This window comes from Sarcophilus harrisii, chromosome 2 (genome assembly GCF_902635505.1).
Source record: "Sarcophilus harrisii chromosome 2, mSarHar1.11, whole genome shotgun sequence".
NCBI lineage: Eukaryota > Metazoa > Chordata > Mammalia > Dasyuromorphia > Dasyuridae > Sarcophilus > Sarcophilus harrisii.
Window position 1 is genome coordinate 240,150,000 of NC_045427.1, and position 21,172 is coordinate 240,171,171.

Here is a 21,172-nt window from a genome sequence, read left to right on the forward strand (position 1 = left end):
AGACTGAAAAGGTGCGCAAAGAAGACAGGTTATAGAGGTTGGAAAGAAGAGAGAATGAAAGAGAGACAGAGAGAGACAAGGACAGAACAGACGGAGACAGAAAGACACAGACATGAGAGACAGAGAGAATATAAATACCATTCCTTATTTTTTTTTTAAGTGAGTTGTTTCCAAAGTTCCCTGGTGCCTTATCTAGAGAAACAATAATGTTATTGTCCTTCCCCTAGAAATATTGCTCATATTGGATCACTTTCCTCAAATTATGTTAGTGTTTTGTTGCTGTTATTGTGGGGAGGGGGGGAGAAGAAAGCAGATAGTTGATAGGGAGGAGAGAATTTGACAGAGAACATTTATTATTAGTAATTTGAATCTTAAGGTTCACTGGAAACAATGTGAAACTGCCTTATATTTTTGTTGATATAAACCAGCATTCCCAAAAGAGTTTTAGTGGCCACCAATAGAGGAAGCACCTTTCCCTAACTTATACATTGCTCTATATCTCTGTTCCAACACACTAGTTTTATCCCCCCAGCTGTTTTTTTATAGTTGAAGTTCCATTTTCCTTTGCTCTCTTTTCTCAGCATTTTAGCTCAGCATTTTGGAGGGAGAGTTTAACAAAATCAGAGCTATTAAAGAATCCATTCTTTTTTTTTTTTTTTTTTTTTTTTTGCCAGAGATAAATGAGCAAATGATATTATTTTTTCAGTAAAACTTTTATTAGGATATTTCAGATGATTTTCTTATCAGAGATCAAAAAGTGAGAAACACAGTAGTGCATTTTGGGAAAATGACAGATCATTCATCTCAGAAGCAGATCCTCAATATAAGCAAAAATAGAGTAAGTGCCTTTGAGAAGGGATTCATGCAAATGTTTATTTAGAATGGCTCACATGTTTTGTTTGTTAAAGAACTTAGAGATTTGGGGGGTTGTTTTATTTTGTGTTTGTTAAATACCATTTTCTGCTGTCCTTCCTTAGCTACCATGGAAACCATCTAGAATACTGCAGACAATACCCTAGTTAAATATTTTAAATATACATGCTGGCAGGCAAGCAAAATGTGCCATTTTTCAAATGTATATTGAAGGGATGTAGGAGGTGGGGGGTGGGGAGGATGGCAAAGCTACCTTTATAGATTTCAATGCTTATTTTATTTTATTTTTAACAAATCTAATTATCACCAGTAAAAAGCAAGACTAAGATTGACATTTTGAGAAAAGCAGCATTATTTCTTTATGGAAACATGTTTAACCCAAAGCTATATGGGAACAATGAAAACAATGAGTCTGACAAATCAGAGGAATGCAGGCGAGTCATAAATAACATTGATATTTTGGAAATAAATCTGATTCGCCCTCATGCCCAACATGAGCAATGTTTTTTTCAAAAAGCAAAAATTGTGCGCTATTGCGCAGAGTAGGAAATGTTTCATTTTGAGGACAGATCTCTATAAAATCAATAATATTTGCAGACTCTACCCTAAGAGATGATATTATTTGTACTGCTGGGATTGGCTGCTTATTTACCTAAACATTAATGTGATCCAAAATGCTCAGCAAAGCAGTAACACAAAATATGATATTATATTATGTAAATGGACTTGTGATATGCTCTGCTGGATAATAACTTCCAGATGTCTCTGTAGCCAGGGGCTGAGTGATATCAAAGACAGGTTGGATAAAAAGGGAGAGACTCCAGCTGGATGAACTGGTTACTAGTAAGCATAGCGGAAGGTGAACACTGATTTTATTCCCACACACTGACAGTATTTGTGCTCTGGTCTAAAGACTTTAATAAAGAACTTTGATCATCCTCCACCCTCTCCCTATCCCCTCCAGGATTGTTCATCTTTAGGAACTATTTTCTTTCTTTCTTTTTTGTAAACATGCATTGATTTAAAAAATCAGATAGCAAACTCTCCACTTCAATTTAGGTAATTACTCATAAAATAAATTAGGTAGATAAAACAAGGTGTCTTTGTAAATGACTGGACACCTGTGATTATTTCTTTGTGGAGGAAATAGGGTGTGCTGTTTGCAAAACTGTTTAAAGTGTAGGGTGCTTGTCTACATTAATTTGCTTGACGATTAGTAAAATCATCAGCTTTATTTCCTGTGCTCTTCTTGTCTCTAACCTGCTTTGCCAATAGTCCAAAGCCTTCTTGATTAGGAAAGCTTTGCTTAGCTGCCGTAGCATCAAGAAGGTAGAAAGTTTAAAATCTTTTTGTAACATCTGAAGGGTCACAGTTCCTTTCTTCATTATTATCCTCAATCCCAAAGACTATTGTCAGAAAAATAAAACCTGTACTGATGCATATTTCTTTGAAATACTGGAGGTCTCTCTACTCCAAAAGATTCCTTGTCTCATAAGGACACCAATTAATGGAATCATAGATCTAGTAGTGGAAGCCATGCCAGAAGTCATTTAATCCAGCCTCCCCATTTTATAGATGAAGAAATTGAGGTACAAGCATGTGAAATGATTGCCCCTAATTATATAATTAGTATTCATTGGAGTTAGAATTTGGCCTCAGGTCTCTCAACTCTAGAATCTGTGTTCTTTCTATAGTACCATAAGTACAAGGTACTCTGTACCTTAGGGAATGATTTAATAAGTTGCTGCCCTCTTCCCCAAAAACAAATCATCACCTATTGGTCAACTTTTTAATCAACAAAACTCTCAAACTTAGCCAGAACTACCACGGCAGAGCCATAGTCCATCACCACACCTAGAAGTCCAGCTTAGTAGGATCTGCTAGAGATGGGGCTTTGTGACATTGTGATATTGCCTAAAGGGAAGGTAGTTCCTGCTCTGATTCTTCTTTTTCTTCAGCGACCTACACATTCACACACACAAAAACACACAAATACACACACACATATATACAACACAAATCCCATTTGGAATGATCACTGCTCATAAAAGTTTTAGGGTTCTTCTTGAAAACATTTTCCATCCTTGATTTCACTTTCATAAAATTCATTTCCTATGACATGCAGTTTGCTGCAGTGGACAAGATGTTGGACTTGGAATCAGAAAGATCTGAATTCAAATTCTGGAATAAGTATGATGCAGAGCAAGTTAATTAACCTTTCTTTGCTTCAGAGTCCTTATCTATAAAATCAAGGTAAAAATAGCACCAGTCTCACAGGGTTGTTGTGAGAACCAAATGATATAATTCATGTGAAGTTTAGCCAGTTTCCTCATCTTTGAAATCAGTGTAATAATAGCACTTACCTCACAGGGTTCTTGCAAGGATCAAATGATAAAACTTATGTAAAGTGCTTTGCAAACTGTAGAGCTCTAGGCAATTTTAAATATTATCTATCTCACATAGTGTGGTGTCATGAGCCACCGTCAAACTTTGACACATACCGGCAGTATCGTGTTGACTAGACTCTGTGATCCCCATTGAGGTTTCATCTGTTTGTTTGTTTGTTTTGGCAAAGATACTGAAATGGTTTGCCAATTCCTTCTCTGGCTCATTTTATATATGAGGAAACTGAGGTAAACAAGGTTAAGTGACTTGCCCAGGGACATGCAAGTAGTATCTGAGTCTGGATTTGAACTCAAGTCCTTCTGACTACAAAACAGGCACTATTTCCACTATACTTCCTAGCTGCCCTTGTATGCAGTGTAACCCTGAACAAATCACTTATCCCTTAATCCTCCAGGTTATATTTTTAAGACTATAAATTCCAGAGCAATGTCAGAACTGCATTGACTGAGAGATGGAGTTTCTACCTTGGCAATTCCCTACCTCAATTAAGTCATTATTCAGTCAGTCAGTCATAGATGCATTTATATTGACTAGTGTGGAGAAGAGAAATCACAAATACCATTTGCAGCACATTTTTTTTTTTAACTTTCTTTGTTGAATTGCTCTGATTTCATACTGCCTGATCTGGAATCCTGTAGATCTCATAAAATCAGTCTAAGAGCCCATTTCCTTCTTACCCAAAGATGTTTGATGCTAGTTACTAAAGTATCTCATATTATCAGTTTATGCAAATTAAAACTGCAGGCTGTTCCATGTCTCAACAAGTTTTTGTCTTTTAGCCTTCTAATGATTATACTGCCAATCATGAAAAATGATAGATTTCACTTGGGACTATCCTGAAGAATGACTTTCTGCAATAGTGAAAGCTGATGATTACCTTTTGAAAGAGGTGGGGGGTGTAGTGCCGAGTGCAGAACAGATTCCTTGAAGCTGACACAGATTAACATCAACTCACTTTGATTAGGAATAGGTTTAACAGAAAGCAGATAGAACAATGCTGGTTTGCAATTCCCAAGAGAAGTCCCTTGAAGAAGTTTCCAGAAATTACATGAATTGAGTCACTCAAGTTAATACTCATGCTGCCTTCTTAAACCATAGTGAATTTCAAATCCAGAGTACAATAGAATCTGTGCTGGATTTAAAGCTAGAGGAACCAGGTTCAAACATTAGTTTTATGACTTTAAGAAGATGACTTAAACTCATCATTTATTAAATGAAGAAGTTGGACTAAATGATCTCTATGATTCTTTTGAGCTCTACATCTATGAAAGGGTCAGCATGATTTCCTCCATCTTCAAATGTAAAGATTAATGATCCATCCTAAGAACTGACAGAGAGGTTATTGGTTCTATCCTTATGAATGGATGGATCTTTTTTTTTTTTTTTTTTTAAGCTAGCGAGGTAGTGTCATAGCACGCAGAGCACCAAACCCTAGAGTCAGAAAAACTCAACTTTCTGAGTCCAAATCTGACCTCAGACAATTACTAGCTATGTGACCATGGGCAAGTCACTTAACCCTGTTTGACTCAGTTTCCTCTTATACAAAATGAGTTGGAAAAGGTAATGGCAAATTACTATAGTATTTTTGCAGAGAAAGCCTCAAATGACAACTCGAAGAGGTAACTGAAAAATAATTGAATAGCATTTCTGTGACTGGTACATATCACCTGGAATTAAAGAACTTTAGATCCAGAAGCAATTTTTAAGGAATCATAGAAGTCTTCTCCCCACTATGCAAAATACATATCCCTTTCATTTGTCCTAAACTTGCCTTTATTGGGTAATATAATAGAATAGGTAGAGAGAGGGTTGACCTTAAGTCAGGAAGTCAGGAGGATCTGAATTCAAATTTAGCCACTTAACACTGCCTAGCTATGTGATCCTGGGCAAGTCACCTCATCACAAATGCCTCAATGCAAAAAAAAAAAAAAAAAAAGAAAGAAAGAAAGAAAGAAAGTCAGTCTCTAAGTCTGGTTCGGTAGACATAACATTAGTTTTAGAGTGAGAGGACATGGGTTCAAATCACATGTTTTTAATTATTATCTGCATGATCTTCAACCAGTTCCTAATACTCTCTATTTTTCAGTTCCCTTATCTATAAAGTGACAATGATAGACTGGATCACGTCTTAGTTCTCTTCAAGTTCTAAAATTTATCATCAGGATAACTCACAAATGAATTTCTAATTTACATCCACAGATCTGGGGCAGCTAGATGGTACAGTGGATAGAGTGCCAGGCATTGACTCACAAAGCCTTGAGATCAAATCCAGTCTTAGACACTAACTAGCACTGTGAATCTACCCTGTTTACCTCATTTAATTCATCTATAAAATGGGAGTAACAATAGCACCTACTTTCCAGTATTCTAGTGAGAATCAAATGAGATAATGATTATAAAGTGTTTAGCATAGTGCCTGGCACATGTAAGTGCTATATAAATATTATTTGTTTGTTTATTATTATTTATAATTAGTTTCTTATTTTATTTTAATAATATTATTATTAATTATAATTAAATAATTATTAACATCATTATGAGGATCAAATGAGGTAATATTTGTAAATGCACAGAGCCTGATAGGTGCTAGCTAGTAGTAATGGTGGTGGTGGTGGTGATGGTGGTGATGATGATAAGAGTAGTGTTGTACTAGTAGTAATGGTAGTGGTAGTGGTAGTGGTAGTGGTATTGGTGGTAATAGAAGGAGTGTCCATAATGGGATTATTAAATAAACAAATATGTCAAAATAAATTAATACATTTATTATATATTATAATAAATAATAAAAATCACAATTCTAGAATAACATCAGCAACAAAAACTTCCTCTTTTATCTAAGGACTTCCTCTTAGTTTCTTCAAAGCCCTAAAGATGACAGGGTTTTCAATAGATAGAGCACTGGTTTTGGAATCAGAAAGATGAGTTCTTTCCCCATCTCAGCTGTTTCCTGGGCATGACCTGGGCATTTTACCTTTATCAGGACCTCAGTTCCTCATCTGTAAAATGAGCAGGTTGAGCTAGATAGCTTCTAAGGTCTTATTATCTTTAAATGGATGATCCCATGACATTTTTAGCAAAATGCCTTTTGCTTTTTTAAAATTATGCTGTTTCTTCTCTAGTCTTGTGCATTTAGTAGGTGTTGTGACCACCAAACTGCAGAAATTAGTTACCTGCTCACCCTCTATAATCTTTTATCTAAGGCTGGTCAAGCAAAATTTCCCCATAGAATGCTATTCTATTTTCTCCAGCTTTACTGGGAGATCCCAGATTGTTTACAATTCTTGCTTAAGTGTCATGATCTAATATTTTACAGGTCAATCACTTTACTTTATGATATATTAACAGGTGATCATACATGTATGCATAATATAAATTTATAATGAATCTAATTATTCTAGTAGTTATGGGGGGGAAAGTTTAGTTGCCTCCTCTTTCTAACACTCTTCTTTTTTTGAGAAAGGAAGATAATTTAAAACCTGCCTCAGGTCAGTTTTACATTATTCATTCCTTACTTATGAATGATGATGGAAGAGAAATGTCTGAGCTTTCCCCTAATATTGAGTAGTCTCTGCCGACTTCACCTAAAAGTCATACTCAATTACATTCATAATCATACACACAGAACAGTATCCCATTACATGCAGAGAAAGACCTAGGAAAGGAACATAGTTGCTCTGGTTAAAATAAAATAAAACAGTATGTCTAATAAGGAGTAGGATGATGGTAAGAGAGCTTAGGAAGTATACAGAGAAATCAGTCTCTGGTTAGGCAATGAGGAACCTCATAGTAGAAAAAACATGAGTGAAGCAGCTGTTCTGTGAATTCTGAAACTGATCCTTTCCAGTAAAAGAGAAAGATGGACATTTGGTTAGGGATAGCAACTGATTCAGTCCAGTAGCCTTCATTTCACAAATCATTTATCTTCTGAAATTGTTGGTGCCAATGTTAAAGTGTTACTAAATGGGAAGAATTTCTTATCTTGTTACCAGTATGTAGCTGGAACCAAATTCTACCACCAAGGGAGTACACGAAGCCACAAGCTGTGTGTGCCTTATCGGTAATGCAGGCAACTTGAGGATAATTAAAGAACATCTACTAGGGGAGAAAGTCATCACCTTATAGTATTATAAGCATAACTTATCCAACACTGAGTACAATTGATTAAGACCCAGTGGGGAGAGAGGCCCTGAAGTGAGAAACTCTGTTTAAAGAGACTTTAAGTATGGGGAAAACTCAATATGTGGGGTTTTTTTTTTTCTTGACTATACTTATTGGTTATAAGAAAAAAAAATTAAGAGAGGAGGTAGAAAATTGAGGGAAGAAAAGAGTAATGATGATACAAAAAAAATGATAAGAGCATCAAAGAAGCATTTTGCAAGTGCACAAGACAATGTGATACTGAGCAAGTCACTTATCTCTTTCACATTTAGTTTCCTTATCATAGACTATATTATAGAATCAAGTAAAATGGCATACACAAAGAACTTTGCAAACTTTAATAAACTATATAGTAGCTAGTTATCGTTATTATCATCATCATTCTTATTGTCAATGATGAGAAAGAACTTAGAGCTTTGCCCCTCACTTTACTAAGTCTGAGAAGGGTAAAATGTCTAAAGACATGTAGCATATTGGTACCAGAAACAAAACTAGGATTAAAATTGGGTTAATATTAAATGTCATTAATTTCAATATCCATAAAACTTTTTTTAATTCTTATTAAAATATTGCACAAAGTCCCCATCAGAATATACAAACAGGTTCCCCATTGTAATTTTATTCAGTTGGGCTACATGCAGCCATCTTAGATATCTCATGTTATAACTCTTCTTCCATGTGATCTGTATCTATTGCTGGATTTTACTTTTTTACCATTCTCTTCCATTGTTCTTACAGTCAAACCATATAATTCCCTCCACCCTACATAATTGGAACCTGGTTCAGAGGTATGTGAATGCTGGCAATCTGATACTCCAAATCTGGTTATAGCTTATTTGTAACTCCCCTTCAGAAGCCCCATCATGGCAAGATTCTATGAATCCAGATCCATATCTCTCTTCTTTCTTTTCAATATCAGAGAATATTTTCCCTCGAATATTCTAACTAGTTCCACAAAGTCCACTCACCTCTACACCAACATTGCTTCACACCTGTTCATGTATCCATTTCTATTATTTATGGTAGATACTTTCCTCCTTTATCTGAGCTGTGGCAAATTTGGGAATTAAAAATGTGCTACAAAATCAAGGTTAGTGAGCACTGCCCTACAAATAATGATAGCCAAGGGACAAACCCTTCTAATTGGCATTCAAAATTCTCAATTGGACCTATTCAACATAGTCACTCTTACCTCCCATTACTTTTTTTTTCACAAATTAAGACCAAAAGAATACTTGTTGGCTATAGATTTTAAGCAGTCTAATGTAGGTAGGGGGAAAGTATTGTTAAGCTGATACTTCCTTCTCTACCTTAGGAATAACTCCACCATTTGGAAAAACATTCTCTCTGCCTCTCCCTCTCTCCTTCTCTCCTCTCCCTCTCTCTTTTCTATCAGGATTAGCAACATTTTACCTGTATCCATTATTATACTATTACCCTTGTTCATATCAACAGACTTTTGTAACAGGTTATACTTCCTATGTGTTTTGTTGTTTTTTAAAATAACATTTTATTGATTTTTTTATATAATCATAATTTTCCCTAGGAACCTTTCCTTTCACCCTCCTAGGAAGCCATTGCACAAAACAAATGGTATATTAAAGGGGTTAAGGAGGGTGTAATGGGAATCAGTACAACTGATCGATATAATGAAAAGTCCAAAGATATATGCAATATGCAATACTTGTGGACCACCCACCTCTTCAAGGGGTAGATTGAGAGTGTCCTCTAATTTCTCTTCTTTCTCAGTGTGTAGTTTATTATTGATTGATTACACTTTAGGAATCTACTATACTGGAGTTCAGTTTTAGATGAGCTGTGACATTTTGAGAAGCAGTAAGTTTCCTCCATATCATGATGTTGTCTGAGCTACTTTAGGAAAGTTACCTGAAGATATCTTACCCCTCAAAGCATATGGCTTCTCTGGTAATGGACCATAGTATATTCTTGACACAAATATCCTATTTCACCCTCATCTTTGCTTCCAGCCATCAATCATCTCTTTTTGTCCACTTACTACATTCCTTTTCATGCATCTTTAAAATGACATTTTAGAAACCAGCAGAGAGAGAAAACAGATGACATTGGGCCTAAGGAAACCTATCAAGTATGGTGAGCCCTATTGCCAGATTTTATCATTGAATTTGGAAGCCTTCATATGCTAATCCTATAAAACTGAATTCTAGAACTATACCAACTCTCTCTGTAAGTCTAAAGAACAACTCAGCAAGGAGTGACAAACATCTCTTTTCCTGTTTGCATTGAACAAACTTTCTGAAAAGATCCGATGATATTTTTTCTGAGCTATCTTCCCCAGTTATTGTTTTCTTAATTTTGAAAAACTTATTCAGAATTATAGAGCCAGTACATTGCAGGATTGTTTTTTTGTTCAACGTAAAGGTTACACACAAATTATTAGCTGTCATTTGCTTGTTATTTTCCATAAAATTCTGAGCATAGGAATCCAGTGAAGGGAAATCAGCAGGTGTCGTCTGTTGAAAAATATTTTAAAGAGAAAACTGTAAGCATTATTTATAATTAGTGTAATTAGCTGCAGTGTTTATATTGCTTTTCCTGAACAGGCCCAAGATTGTTCTATGTTCAAAGGAATATGATAGTTTTAAAGGGATATTTGTTAATTGTTGACATTCTTTTCTCTGCTCTTCCAGAGAAGTTGGTGCATATTTTAGGCAGAAGACTGAGCAGGTCTGGCATTTATTTTCACCAGATTTTGTTATTACATTTGTCTCACAGCTTTAAAATAGTAGCAAATATGTGCAATTTATTTAAACAACACAAGAGAAATTAATGCCATGAAAATTCATCTTTAGCAAATGAAGATAAAGCAGCTCTTTCTTTTTTATGCACTTGTATTAAGGCCTTTCTAAGATTCTGAGAAGGAGCTCTCCAGCTTGTAGGTGCTACTACAGATTCACACTATCAGGAGAGACCAATTATGTCATCCCTGCCACATCACTTGCTGACAGATAATCTATAAAAGTGAAGAAAGCTGGTCCTTTGATTGCTGCTGAGACTATTCAGCTAATTCTGTAGCTTTGGGATTTGTACTAATTCCAGGGTCATTTTTAGTTCAGACTCATTCTGCTGTATAAATTCCACAAAGCAAGAATTGTTGGGCTCTAATCTAAGAATCATCCTCTCAGTGACCCATTTGTGCAATGAAAATTAATCCACAATTATTCTCTTAAACCAGTATAACTGGGAGGGAGAGACATTTAGGTCTTTGAGGGGACTGGGAAGAGTTGGAGAATCTCCTGAGGCAAAGATTCTTCTAAATTTGGAGAGATCTCCCAGAAATTCACTCAGAGATTCTTGTACTTATTGTGTCTTACACATCCAGATCATAAATAATAACATTGGCCATTATTTTAAAATGCTCATTTTCTCCTGTTTTATCCCAGCACATGTATTGCAGTGACACTTTTTCCTATCAATATCACGAATCTGCCTTTGATATGGGTCAGTTTAGAAACAGAATAGTTTATGACCCAGCTTCTTTAACTGTGGGTTATGACCCTATATGAGGTCTCATAATTGAATGTAGGGTATGCAAAATTATGATTTAATATATAAATAAATGTTTGATTTGTGTATCTATTTTATATATCTATACACCTAGGGTCATGCAAAAATTCTGAGGTGAAAAGTGGTCATGAGTGGAAAAAATTTAAGAAGCCCTGAAAGAACCCAGGGAGTTTAGAATCCTAATTTTTAATCTTATCTCTGTTATTCATTTTTTTTATTACTATTATATTTTTGCCTCAGTTTTCTTCTGCTAACTGATAATAGTATCTACTCAGTCTATTGTATGATTATAAGATTTTAGATCATAGTTTTATAAATTTAGAGTTGAAAGAGACTCCAGAGACCATAAAATTCAACCTTTTCATATTACAAATGAGGAAAAAGAGGCACAATGAGGTGAAGTGACATTCCCATATACTTAATGTTTCAGGTGGGAAATGAAGCTGAGTTTTCCTGATTGCAAACCCAGTGTCCTTTCTGTTTCTCCCATATTGCCTCTTACCCTAAGGAATACTGAGAGGATCAAAAATATAATGTATAAATTGCTTGATAATCATAAAATATCAGGTAAATGGGAAGAAATATTATTTAATATTCCTCTTCCTCCCCTACTTTTCTTTAATTACGAATGAAGAACCCCAGTTAATCATATTTTTATTGCTCTTATAATCTCATGATAATACTTGGCACCACATCACAGATCCCTGAATTTTTTTGTTCTTACATCATTATTGGCTAGAATGCCTTCCTCCTGACATCTACCTCTGAATTGAGCCCTTTTAAATATAAAAAAAAAAGTAAGCAAAAATAATGAAAACAGCCTCCTAGACTGACAATGTATGCAACATTCTGCCTCTGAGGTTCCACGCTTCTCAGTCAAGAGGTAGGATATTTTTTCCCACTTAATAGTATTTTTTTTTTCAATTACATGTAAAAATAGTTTTCAACATTCATCTTTCTAAGATTTTGAGTTCCAAATTTTTCTCTCTTTCCCTTCCCTCCACTCTCTCCAAGACAGAAAATAATCTGAATAGTTTATATGTATACAATCATGTTAAACATATTTTCATATTAGTCATGTTGTGAAAGAAAAATCAGAACAAAAGGGGAAAACCACTAGAAAGAAAATAACAAAAGAAATGAAAATAATATGCTTCAATTTGCATTTAATCTCCATAGTTCTTTCTCTGAATATGAATGGCATTTTCCATTCCAACTCTATTGGAATTGTCATGAATCACTGTAATTTTGAGAAGAGCTAAATCTTTCATAAGTAATCATCACACAATGTTGCTGTTACTGAGTATAATGTTTTCCTGGATCTACTTACTTCACTCAGAATCAATTCATATATGTCTTTCCAGGCTTTTCTGAAATCAGCCTACTAATCATTTCTTATAGAACAATAATGTTCCATGACATTCATATACCATAACTTATTCAGTCATTCCTCAACTGATTGATATCCTTTCAGTTTCTAATTCCTTGCCACCACAAAAAGAGCTGCTACAAACATTTTTGCACAGATGAATCCTTTCTCCTCTTTTATGATTTCTTCAGGATACAAACCCAACAATGGCCCTGCTATGTACAGTTTTATAGCCCTTTAGGCATAGTTCCAAATTGCTCTCCAGAATGGTTGGATTAGTTCACAATTCTACTAACTGTGCATTAATGTTCTCATTTTCCCATAACAAGATGTAGGTTATTTAAAATGTCCTTTTCAGGTGGTTTTTACCAACTGCCAAATTATATGTTTACTGAATATACTGCTAGAACTTCTGCTATATCCCTAGTGGGAGAGGACTTTGTATGTGATTTACTTTTCAGGATTTTTCACTAAAACATCGAACAAGAATGTCAGATGCTGTGAGGAAGGTGATTTTCCTGATTCTTATCTGACTGTAGACATCTTTAGAGTATTTGACACTCCCTTAGGGTAGAAAAAGGTATACAAAGCAGTGCAGCTATAATTTGTAGTATAGAAGAAAATATCTTGTAAAGAAGAGATTACACTTCTATAATTAGGCATGGTAAGTTCGCAGAACATGCTAGAAATGTATCTTGGTGATTAATCATTAGACAATGTCTATTAATGCTATTTTAAAGAGATATTTGTATGATGTAATATTTCCATAAAAATTAAGGGCATCATGAAGGATATGCACACGTGAAGGATACCAGTTCATCCTTTATAAATTAGGGGTGAATAATGACCAATGGGCAACATTTCAGTTCTTTAAGTTCTTTAATTAGTAATCACTATAAATTTTAACATGAAAATTTTCAGTGAGAGATTCAAAATAGAAACAAACATACATCCCAAAACGTGGATATTAGCTAGAATGGATGTAGATTATCTAGGGAGAATTATCAATTAATGCTTTTGTAAGAATGTATATTATTTAAAAAAAAACTTTTTTGACTGAATTACTGGGGCTATTGTGTCCACGTACACTCAAGACTTCAGCTCTATCTTTTTTTTTTTTTTTTATTTATGGAACTCTGACTCTGAACTACACTAAGAGCATAGGAACATAGATTTAGAACCAGAATGGAATTTAGATATTATCTTATCCCAATCCTTTGTTTTATAGGGAGAGAAACTGAGGCTCAAGAAAATAGCACAGCTAGGTTTGGGACTAAGTTGTTCAAACTCTAAACATAGTACTTTTAGCCCCATGTTTCTAGCATCTACACTTTGACCTTTATCATCTAGCTCTGAATTTATAAAACAAAACCATTTTCAAATTCTGGACATGTGGAACAGGAGGTACAGGGAAATGTAGCCATGTGTCTAGTGGGTTCTTATAAGCTTTTCCACATTTAGGCATCTCATCTCTTTTCAAAAGCGTACTGTTGGCATAATGGCCTCTATAAATTCCAGAAAGTCACTTTCTACATGGTTTTGTCCAATTGTATTGATAGCTAGGAAGATAATTACGTGTCACGCCTCCTTAATGAAGAAAACAGATTCAATTTTATATAGTACTTGAGTTTTCTACATAGAGTTTTTTTTTTTTAATGGAACAAAGCAAATAGTATTAAGTAATTGAAGCCTACAGGAGTCTGGGTTGGGAACACTTTCTCTGTAGCATTATTTCATGATTTTTTTCTCTTCCTTTATTCCCTTCCCCACTGCATCAAAAAATAGCAAAAAGGGAAGAAGAGCACATCACTGGAAATTATGCAGCCTCCAAATGATATGTTATTACCATGGCCTCAACATCAGAATTCCAATGGACTAAGAAGACAAAAGAGGGACTGGGTCATTCCACCAATCAATGTTCCAGAAAATTCCCGTGGTCCTTTTCCACAGCAGCTCGTAAGGGTGAGTGGATTTAAAAAAATAAATATAGTCTGAGAAAAAGTAGCCCTACAAATGTGTCTAGGATGGAGAGATTTTACCTTCAAATGTTGACTTTCTTATCAAGCTGCAAGGCAGTACTGATTGGCTTGAACATGAGTTCAGTATCTGTGCTTCCTTTCTTTGAATACATATTTTTTTCATCTTTCCAACAAGGTTGTGTCATATGAAGCGGGGGGTGGGGGGTGGGAATCAAATGAGGAAATATTATCCTTCAAACTCTTCTGACAACTGAGCCATGGTCATTTCTTCAAGCATCTCCAAACTGTTTTAATGGCATATGGAAGAAGTTGCTGGTAGAGTTAGGATTAGGACCCATGATTTAGTAATCTTCCATGATAGATAAGCTGTTATTCATTAAAACTGATAATAGCTTTGTAATTGTGAGATTACATCCCACAAAGAAATGAAACAAGCATTGAATATTGTTACTGATAGTTATTTAAATAAAATATATCTTTGCTGAGCTGGTGTTCATGCCACTCACCATGGTTTTTCTTTTCTTGAGGAAAAGAATTCATTTTGCATATTTATTTTTCAATAACCAAGTACATTGACTAGCATTTTCTTCCTCCTTTTGAAGAAAATTGCACTCTAATCTCAACAATAATTTGACAAAATGATGGTGAGTATCCCATTAAGTAATTTCCATCCATTGTGACAAAACTCACCTCACTCTTCTTGAAACTTTGGTGCCATGGATTGTTATTAATATGTCATTTCTTTCTCTGTGATGATTAGATACTTTTTTTGTTTTTTCATTCCTTTCAACTTGGAAAGATGAAATTTTGTGTTTAAAATCCAGAGATGGACATAAAGAAAGAGAAATAACTTTTGAATATATTCCTTCTTCTTCTAGAAAATGTTATCTATATAACCAGCTTTATATTCAAATAGAATTATTCAATAGAATAAATCTTGAAAATAAATTAGAGAAGATGATTGACACTGATATAGTGCTAAGCAACATCAAAAGTTTTAGTAGTTAAGTGCAATAAAAAGCTACACTTTGGATGTAAAAGTTATACTGCTTACTAATCTTGTAGGACTCTGAATTGTCTTCTGGCTACCTCTTGACCCTCTGCCTATGCTCTCTGGTCATACCTTTTATCCCCCAAACATAACTTTAGTATGTTTAGACAATACCTGGGTAGATAGTTTTGATATTTAAGTTTTTTGTAACTTTTCTTCAATTTCCTCTCCACATCATACTGCTGGATAATTCTATGCTGTCCCCTTCACCATTATTAGTTATCTTCCCCAATGTAAGCTTCTGGAATACTATCTTGTTTGCTTGTATTTATATTCTTGGTACTTAGTACATTTCCTCACATAGAAGTGCTTAGTAAATGTTCTATGTCCATATAATCTATCTATCTATCTATCTATCTATCTATCTATCTATTTATCTGTGATTATACCAAGGAGTCACAGAACCTGGGTTCAAATACTGCCTTTGACATGTACCACTAATATAAATACTACTACTTCTTATAATAATAATAATAATAGCACGCATTTATACAATCCCTATGTGCTAGGTACTATGCTAAGGATCATATAAATATGATTTCATTTGATCCTCACAACAATCTTAGAAGATAAGTGCTCTAATAACCATTTTACAGCTGAGAAAATTGAGGCAAACAGCATATAAGTGATGAGTCACTCAAACTAGTCCAAAATCACTCAACTACTATCTGATGCTAGGTTTGATCTTTGTTTTCCTGCTTTCAAATCTAGTGCTCTATCCATTGAACTACCATTCTGCTATCCAGGATTTTATTCAAAGTCTCTTAATTCCCAGGATCTCAGTTTTTCTTCATGAAAAATGTGGGAGTAGGACTAAATGACATGATAGATCCATTATAAATCTAAAATTCTATTATCCATCCACAATCATCTTGTCTCAAGAAAGTTTAATAACTGACCATAGTTAAGGATACTTTTGTAGAAAGAGAATTTTTTTTCCTTTTAGAATTATAATAGACTTCACAGAAGCAAATTTATAACTAAACAATGTGTGTGTGTGTGTGTGTGTGTGTGGGAAGTGTAGATGGTAAGAGGAAGCCAACCATCTGATAGCTTCTACTTTGACTAATTGTCTTTTCTAACTAGAAGCTAATTCTTTGTTTCTGTACAGCTTAAAGTTAGTTAAGTGTTGTTAACAACAAACATTTATTAAATGTCTACTATGTGCCCAGGCAATGTGCTAGGTACTGTGGAGACAAAGACAAAAATATAACATCCCATTCTTCCAGGAGCTTGTGTTCTAATAGGAGAAACAACATGTATACATATAAGTGAATATAATAAATATGAAAAGAAAAAACAAAAGTAATAGTGGAGGGTATCAATAAAGACCTTATATAAGAAATGTCTCTCTCCTTCACAGTAAACTTGGGTCTCTAAATTTTGGCACCTTAGGAAAACTCCCAATTACCCAGTTCTAGTTATGGCTCTGCCTACAAAGATCCAAGCCATTAGCCATGTTCTAATCAGCTGGATTGATCAACTTTAGTCATTATCTGAGACATATAGAAAGAATAATAAGTAGAATGCTACAATTACAAACAGGAAGATCTGAGTTCAAATGTGACTTCAGACAATTATTAGTTGCATTACACAGGACAAATCACTTATTTTCTGCTTCATTTTCTTCATCAGTAAAATTGGGATATTCTGAGAGAAAATAGCCTTACAATTCTGTCTAGGATGTAGAGATTTTCCCTTTAAATGTCGACTTTCTTATCAAGCTGCAAGGTAGTACTGATTGTTGTTGTGAGAATACAAAAGAGATAAGATTTTTCAAACCTTTTCCCAACACTTAAAGCACTGTTTGAATGGTACTTATTAGATGATGATGATGATGATGATGATGAAGGATTGTGGTTCCCTTTTCCCCAAGTAATTCCACCTAATCCTGCCAACCACTGAGAGAATCATTTTAATAAATAAAAATTGCAAAGGAAAACCCCTGGACAAAACCCCATCCTGTATTTTATATAGCTAGAAGTTCATATGCTTCAATGTGATTTTATTCTCCAACTACTGCTGGCTGCTTGATGACTAGGGAGAAAAATATATGTTGTTATTTTTTGACCCATTCTCCTCCATAAGTGGGAGAGTGGGAAAAAACAGGACAAAGGAAATCTTAGCTTTACTTCACATTAAAGCATTGATGATTATCAGCCTGGCATTGAAGCCTAAGATTCCCAAATAGGAAGCATTTAACTTTCTGTTGAAATTTAGCAATTGCTAAATTTTTCCATAATTCAAGATCATCAAATGCTTAAATTTCTGGGAAGCATTACGCAATTTTATTATTTATCTAATCAACTACAGAAAAAAATTAACCCACATCTTACAAATTATTTAAAAGTACCAGTAAAAATCTTAGAAGCTTCATTGCTGAGATTCATTTCTTTATACTGTCTGTGTTGTCGAAATTTCCAAACAGGAAACATAGATGAGGAATGGGGTTGCAGGAGAGAAGTATTTTCCCAGAAGTTAGTAATGGCAGGTGGATGGAGGAATCAGAGCGGGCAGTTACAGCACTGCACAATGCTGAGAAACTATTATCATAAGCATGAAACCTCCCTGTGGTGGCTGGTTCTTCTTGTATTTTTATGTTTTATGAGGTTTTTTTTTTTTTTTTTCTGGTTCAGAGCCCATTTGTCATCTGCAGTCTTGGGTCCTCTGATCCACACGATTTCCCCTATAGTGAGGGCTGCCTGGGTGTCAAAATAAGCCCAGGGTTTATCAGTTACATTTTGTTCTATAATGGGCTGTGAGAAGAGGAAGAGGTTCACGAATGAAGATTTTCAAAGATGAAAACCATGTGCTTATTTCCCTCTTCATAATCTTCACACTGCCCCAGGGAGCTTGGTTGCCTTGTTGATCTAGGTGAATAGTTCTGATCTCATTTCAAAAATTTCTGACCATTGGGTGGTGGATCAGGCTCCCATCTGTTCCTATACTAGAGTAGGCATAGCACATGAAAGTGGACAGCACTAAACTGAGTTGTGGAGAAAATTTGTGCCACTGAATTTCTAGTGGATGGGCTTCTAAAGCTTTTTAAACCAATAAATAGTACAGGCATCCTGAACTTTACTTGTCTTCTTTGATCAGATTAGTCTTGAAGCCAAGGACTCTTGGATATGTCTTTAGTAAATGGGAATTGGCATACCCATTATGGCTTCCACTGAAGAAGATTTATGTTTTTGAAATGAAGCTCAGAGTTGCATCAAAACACAGGGATACCTTTGTGTTCCTATATATTACTTTTGGGTCTCCCTTTTTCAATTCTACTTATATCTCTATGGATCCTTATGTTTTATGGTATGCAGCAAGACTGTATGAGGAACAGGAGAAGATCAACAAGGAAGGGGTTTAGGTTCTTCCATTCCTGCTTTTCATTGTTTAAAAAAAAAAAAAAAAAAAAGGAAATTCTATTTTATAGAAGCTGATTAGTTACTTGTCAGTATTTGGGGCAAGGTTGTTCCTGAATGAAGTCTAAATCATAGGAAATGTGAATGCATCTTAATGGGAGTATGGAGCTGAAAACAGCCCTACGAAGTTCAGCTGGGATCAGCTGCAATTCTCTGCTCGTTAAAGCATTTCATTCTGATAAAATATGTTAAATGAAAAATGGAGGGGAGGAGAACAGAATCTTCCTTCCCAAACCTTGGTTAATTACAGGCTTTTTCCTTCTAAGGAGCATCATAGCTGCTCATATACAGTTGCTCAGCCATGCATAGGGAATGGAAAACATATTTGCAATGAAGATGGCTTCCAAAACAGAAAATAACCACTCAGTTTAGGCTGGTTTCTGAGCAGCCAGCCAGAACAGTGGCACAAAATGTTTAAGCTTATTTTTTCTTTCTTTCTTTCTTTCTTTCTTTCTTTCTTTCTTTCTTTCTTTCTTTCTTTCTTTCTTTCTTTCTTTCTTTTTTCTTTCTTTCTTTCTTTCTTTCTTTCTTTTTTTTTTTTTTTTTGTGCTTCTGAAATTAAACTGAGATCTAAATAACAAGGGAAATGAGAAGAAAATAAGTAAAAATTAAATCTTGGAAATGCCACTGAGAATTCCCAGTTCATTCACTGGGTATTCAAGAATACCCAAACTTCAGAGCTGGAATGGGGACTTAGATGTCATCTAGTCTAACCTTTCTCCTAACCCAGTAATTGTTCCTGTACTATAATTAAAAGGATGGTCATCCAAGAGAAAGGAATTGGGTGGGCCCACTAAGGAAATAGGAGCAGATTACCTGCACTGGCCCTTAACACCTAAAAGCCACAAAACAAGGAACATTCTAGTGAGTTATGTTTTCTGAAGCCATGGATATGATGTAATGTTTAAGGCTTTGAAAACTGCTTTGGCTTTCCCATGTAGTGGTTATAATTTCTATGAAATGACTGACAGAAATTCAACTATATTAAAGGCTCCATTGTAATAGCAAAATATTTAATCCTTTCTTTGTGTTTGTGCTTCTGAAATTAAACCAGGATCTCAATTAAGTTTTACTTCTTCCCTTTCAGTACAAGGGTGGGGGAACTAGGACAGAGTATTGTATATGTTGTCAGAAGTGATCTCCTTATCACATAAGCCTGCTTAATTATTTTGCTTTGTCACAAGGAAAGGTTAAGTTTGAAAGGATAGGTGGGAAATGACTGTGATGTAAAGGAACGACTCTAGGCAACTCTCTAAGATTATTAAATTCATAAAATTGTTATTCTGCATTGGTAAAGGGAATTTCTTCACTAGAAATACCAATAAAAGGACAGAAACATCCCAGATACAATACCTTATCCCACTCCAACCCTCAACAAAAAGTGAATAATGAAAATTGAATCCTGGAAATGCTTCTCTTTTCAGTGTAAAATAAAAATTTAGAATTGAGAGATTATTTAGCTAAAAATAAATAAAATTGATTTAGAAGGAATTAAAATAAATTGATAGGTCTATGATTGACTAGTAAGAAACCTTAGAGATATTTAGGATTTATCCTTCAACTTTAAAGGGGAAATCTGAGAGCCCACTACTCACATACATACTCCAACAATCTATTTGTATTTTCCTTATAGCTAATATGACCTCACAGTTCCCTAAAGAGCACTGTAGGTACATCTTTCTGTCTTTTTCTGTCTCTGTCATTCTATTTCTCTCTATCTCTCTGTCTCTCCATCTCTTTCTTGGTGTGTGTGTGTGTGTGTGTGTGTGTGTGTGTAATGAATGGGAGACAACATGATGTAGCCACAGAAAAAAATCTGGGTTCAAAATGTGCCTCTGAAACACATTTTGCCATGGCATCATGATTCAAGTCATTTAATCTCATAATACCACCAGACAACTCTCCTAGATTCTAAGTTGTAACTGAATCCTCACTGCAGAATAGAATGTTTCCCCATCAAGAATGTCCCCCAGTGATAGTCTGGATGAAAACAAAATTTATAAGTATATTTATCCAGTTACTTTAGTTGTGTCTGAATCTTCATGATCTCATTGGGTATTTTCTGGCAGATACTGGAATGGATTGCCATTTCCTTCTCCAGATCATTTTACAGGGGAGGAAAGTGAGACAAACAAGACAAACAAGTGACTTGCTCACAGTTAATAAGTGCCTGAAGCAAAATAAATAAATAAATAAATATTTAAGTCTGGATTTGAACTTGGCTTTTCCTGACAGGCTCCACACTCCATTTCCTGTGCTACCTAGCTGCCTTCATAAGTAAATAGCACAGGTAAAAAATACCATTGAAATGTGATCTACTTAATTTGCAAAATTCATATTAATGGCAGTCCTCAATTAAATCTAATATCAG

General features: G+C 34.9%; 1 protein-coding gene across 1 annotated transcript in view; it reads left to right on the top strand.

Moving 5' to 3' along the window:
- Positions 1-21,172, top strand: part of CDH4 (cadherin 4) — a 1,212,105-nt gene that overhangs the window by 803,822 nt on the left and 387,111 nt on the right. Inside the window, exon 4 of the mRNA XM_031949243.1 lies at positions 14,138-14,314. Coding sequence (XP_031805103.1) covers positions 14,138-14,314 — 177 coding nt within the window. The remainder of the gene's footprint in view (positions 1-14,137; positions 14,315-21,172) is intronic.